The 3848-nt window shown below is 49.4% G+C and overlaps 1 protein-coding gene across 1 annotated transcript in view; it reads right to left on the bottom strand.

The window, feature by feature from the left end:
• The window catches only part of RBM41 (RNA binding motif protein 41), a gene marked incomplete at its 5' end in the record, with an annotated part of 6416 nt that extends 3230 nt beyond the window's left edge, over nucleotides 1-3186 (bottom strand). Inside the window, 3 exons of the mRNA XM_010131701.1 lie at nucleotides 912-979; nucleotides 2259-2451; nucleotides 2969-3186. Of these exons, the coding sequence (XP_010130003.1) occupies nucleotides 912-979; nucleotides 2259-2451; nucleotides 2969-3186 (479 nt within the window). The remainder of the gene's footprint in view (nucleotides 1-911; nucleotides 980-2258; nucleotides 2452-2968) is intronic.
• Between the last annotated feature and the right edge of the window lie 662 nt (nucleotides 3187-3848).

Below are 3848 nucleotides of genomic sequence, written 5' to 3'. Positions count from 1 at the left end.
TCTGGAGCTGCTCCCAGACCAGAGCCCTGGACGACAGGCACCGCTTTGCTCCGATATTGCACACGCCTCCCTTTCAGAGGTTTGGCCAGCAGCCAAACATCACATTCTCCAGCCCTGGAGTGAGTGCAGCTAGGAACCACTCCCCAAAGAGCAGGTCCTGTTACTGCAAGAGTAGGACAGAAATACAACCAACTCCGCAAGCCTCAGTTCTTGAGAGAAGTGGAGAAGCAGCCCCTTTCTCCTGAGCTTTTTATGCTCTTTTCCTTTCCCTGGCCTCCCTGTCTGACGGTTCCTTTGTCCTGTTTCAGCAGTTCCTGCCTCTGCCAGCTACAGCCATTTTCTAAGACCACCTATAAGTAACTGCACAAACCCCTCGGCAGTTCTTTTGCCATGACTATAGCATCCCTGAACTCAAGTTTCCACCAAGGTTTTGGTCTATGACCCTGGTGTCATTGAGAGAACCGTATCTGCCAAAAAGTGGACTCCAAGCTTCCATTTGGCACCCAAGGGTAGGTTCATGCTGAGGACTAAACCCCTGACCAGCGTCACATAAGCCAGCTTCCAAACCCACCCAGCTACTGCAGCACAGATCTTACAGATAACCTGTTGCTGGCTATAAGCAAGCAGTCCTGTACGAATAAACCTCGCTGCCCAGGGCCATGGCATTGCACAGATTTGCCAGACTCAAGCTACCAAAGCACGGAGACATACCCTAACTTCTGGAGAAGTGTTTCTGTTCCCCATCCACATCTATCAGAACCCAGAGAACACACTTTCATGGGATTGTAGATGGATTTGCTTTTCTCAAATTCAGTTCAAGAACTACTGTGGCAGATCCTTCTGCCTCAGGCAAGAAACCAAGCTTTCTGCCTGCACTAAGCACAATCTAACAAAGACTTTCCCATGAGTACCTCTGCATTCCCGCCTGACTGCATGCACTCACATCTGCATGGCTTTCGTACACCATTTCACAGCTTCCCTGGGGCACAAAAGGCTCTTTATATGGAAAAACAATTTCAGGAAATAATTTGTAGTACTTTGTTTTCAAAAAAGCTGCAACTTAGCAGCTGAAAATAACAGAAGCCTGCACTTAGTACTTTGCTGAGCAATCCACGGGCACTCTGAAGTCCTCTCAGGCTCAGCTGATTCCTCCTTGGTGGAACCTTTCACTCAGGGCCTCCACATACAAAGCTGCACATCACTACCTGACTTGAGCTTTCTCTCCAAACATTCTTCTTATCTCACAAGCTGTAGATGTCCCCTAGTGTCACTGATTCTGTCAGAGTAGTGTTTTCCATGCTAATCCTTATTTCTAAATATTCCAGAACGGATTTCATATCAAATACAACAGCTGGTACTGTTGACACTAATTTTCATTCTTAAATTAACACCACATCTCTCTAAATCAAGCTTTAATGCAGGCCACACCAGGGTTAGGTTTGCACTTGAATACCAAAGCAAGTAATGACTTCAGCTGAAGAGAGGCAAACCCGTGATTGCCACAACTGGCTTCCTCCTGCACACAGCTATTGCTCAGGAAGAGAAGAGACAGAGGGAAGGAATGGGGCAGCCCAAGCCCTATTTTGCACCTTCTGGTTTATCAAATTAAAACACAGGACACTCCAGTGCACCTGGCACGGGACAACCCCAGAAGCCCCTTGTCTCTGGAAGGCGACTGAAAGGGTGGAGGTAGGGGAAGGGGAGAAACCTGCTTTGGTACCGCCCTGCTGCAAACTGCACCCAGCGAGGAGGACAACACTGCAATCACACACTTGGTCTAACTGCTCTGCACTGCTATTTTTACATCACTGTTTCAAGTCCTTTGAAGCATTTGCAAGCCCGAGTAGAATATACAAATATACCATAAATAGCTAACCCAAACCAGCCGTGGGATCCAGGGGAAAGGAGAGAGGAGAAGGCTGAGGTGCTTTGAAATGTTTCCTCCTTTTTCTTCTCCAGCCTTTAAATCCTTTTACACAGGTATAATGAGGTGAAATCATTTGCTTGAGACCATCAAGGCAGAGGCAGGAATATAGTCAGGTCCTGTTGTATTCTAAAGGACCAACTCTTCTCTCCACTACAGCTTTTAGCACAGACAATTCCACCAAAGAAAAAAGGCCAGAAAAAACTGCCCTAAACGCAAGATATACTTGGAGCAGCCATTCTTTACCAAAGGACTTGAATATTCCACCAGGGTGCCGCAGGCCACGGCGTTAGAGAGATGTGAGCACATTCACATCACAGCAGAGAATGCGTACCTTCCCTGTTGAAGTCCGGTTCTTCCAGAGCAAGATCTCCGAGTCGGAGAGCCCCAGTTCCTGGAGAGAGGCAGTTTCTTTGTTGCTCTCCTGCAGGGCCTGGAACTGTGACAAGGTCAAAGCCCCTGCAGCCTCTTCCCCGAAAGGCTTGTAAAAAGCTGCAGGAGCAAAGCATCTCCGCTTTGACTTGCACCTGTATACCAAAGCAACAGAACGGCAGACAAACTGAGCACTGAAAAACTGGCTGAATAGGAAGGGGCTGGCCTCTTCCCAAAACCGCGTTTGGTCCTGCTGCACCTAGGCAATTAAATCATGCTCGCCCGACCCTTTCCCAAGCCCACAGGGCAGGATGATACCCCAATGCCAGCAGGAGGCACCTCTTGACTCTGTAACACCAAACACCCTGCAGTGCAAATGCAGGCCAGTTTGGTGGGGACAAACTCTCTACTCTAAACGCTCACCCCTGTATCTGGCTCAGGCAAATCAGTTATTTTATCTAACGTGTGAAATTAAGTCACTGCCAGCATCTGATCCAGGAGACAAGGCATGCTTGTACCTCCTGCTGGGGTGTCTGGGCAAGACAACATGCTGCACCAAACATCTCCCCAGGGAGGAAACCCCAGTGAGGCAACACTGCTACTGCCCCTAACACAGCCAGACTCTCCACACCGGCCCTCCAGCAGCACCCCCAGGGCCAGGTCAGGACATACTGCTCAATGGAGACAGTGGTATCAAGCTGGTGGTGAAGAAGGCTCTTCAGCTGCCTCTCTCCTTCTGTCTCCAAGTCTTCCAAGAGTTCATCACTGGACAGGCTGCTGTTGACCCTAGGGGACACAAACACAGCATGGAGATGGTCAGTAAAATGGGGAAAACATTGCTCCAGACCCACCACCACTGCAGCCTCTCTACCTCCTTGACTTTTTTTATCCTGTTTTTATGGGATTTAAAGTACAAGGAACCAAAAGTACTTGAAAAAAGAACCCACTAACACAAAACCGGCAAATTTAGGAGTACTTCATAAATATAAAAAATACCCCAGTGATTTGTTTGGCTTTTTTTTTTTAATCACAGTCAAAGTCAGTTTTATTGCTAAAAAGTTGTTTTGTATGAGCACCTGAACAGACATTGCTAGTTTCAAATGAAACAAGAAAGCAAGCAAGATATGACCGTGAAAAGAAACAGTGAACTTCAGCAACGCCCTCTGGAAAGCTCCCTTTTCCCTTCCTCGGGTCACCCGCTTCCACAGGGATAGACACGGCATCCATCCTCCTCCTGCACACAGCACACACTTCTGCGCGGCAGCGGGGGCCCTGCTGATCCCGCTTTTGGAGGGGACGCCCCTACACTGCGGGCTTCTGCCGAACCAGGCCATTAGCACCAACTCGGCTTAGCCTTTCCGCGGGCGAGGAGAACGGAAGCCCGCTCCAGGCCCAGGAATCCGATCTGGGCTGACAATGCACCAGCAGGGGTGCGGACGCACCCCAGTTTCAGGGGAGAGGGGGGCTGACGGCCCGTCAGACACCCCCCAAAAGCAACTTTCCAAAATACCGCACTCTCCACAGGAGAGTCCTCTCCCCCGGTGAGGGGCCC

This window comes from Buceros rhinoceros, unplaced genomic scaffold (assembly GCF_000710305.1).
Source record: "Buceros rhinoceros silvestris isolate BGI_N320 unplaced genomic scaffold, ASM71030v1 scaffold31922, whole genome shotgun sequence".
Classification (NCBI taxonomy): Eukaryota; Metazoa; Chordata; class Aves; order Bucerotiformes; family Bucerotidae; genus Buceros; species Buceros rhinoceros.
Note: the sequence above shows the minus strand (reverse complement) of the source record. Positions and strands in the feature narration are given on the sequence as shown.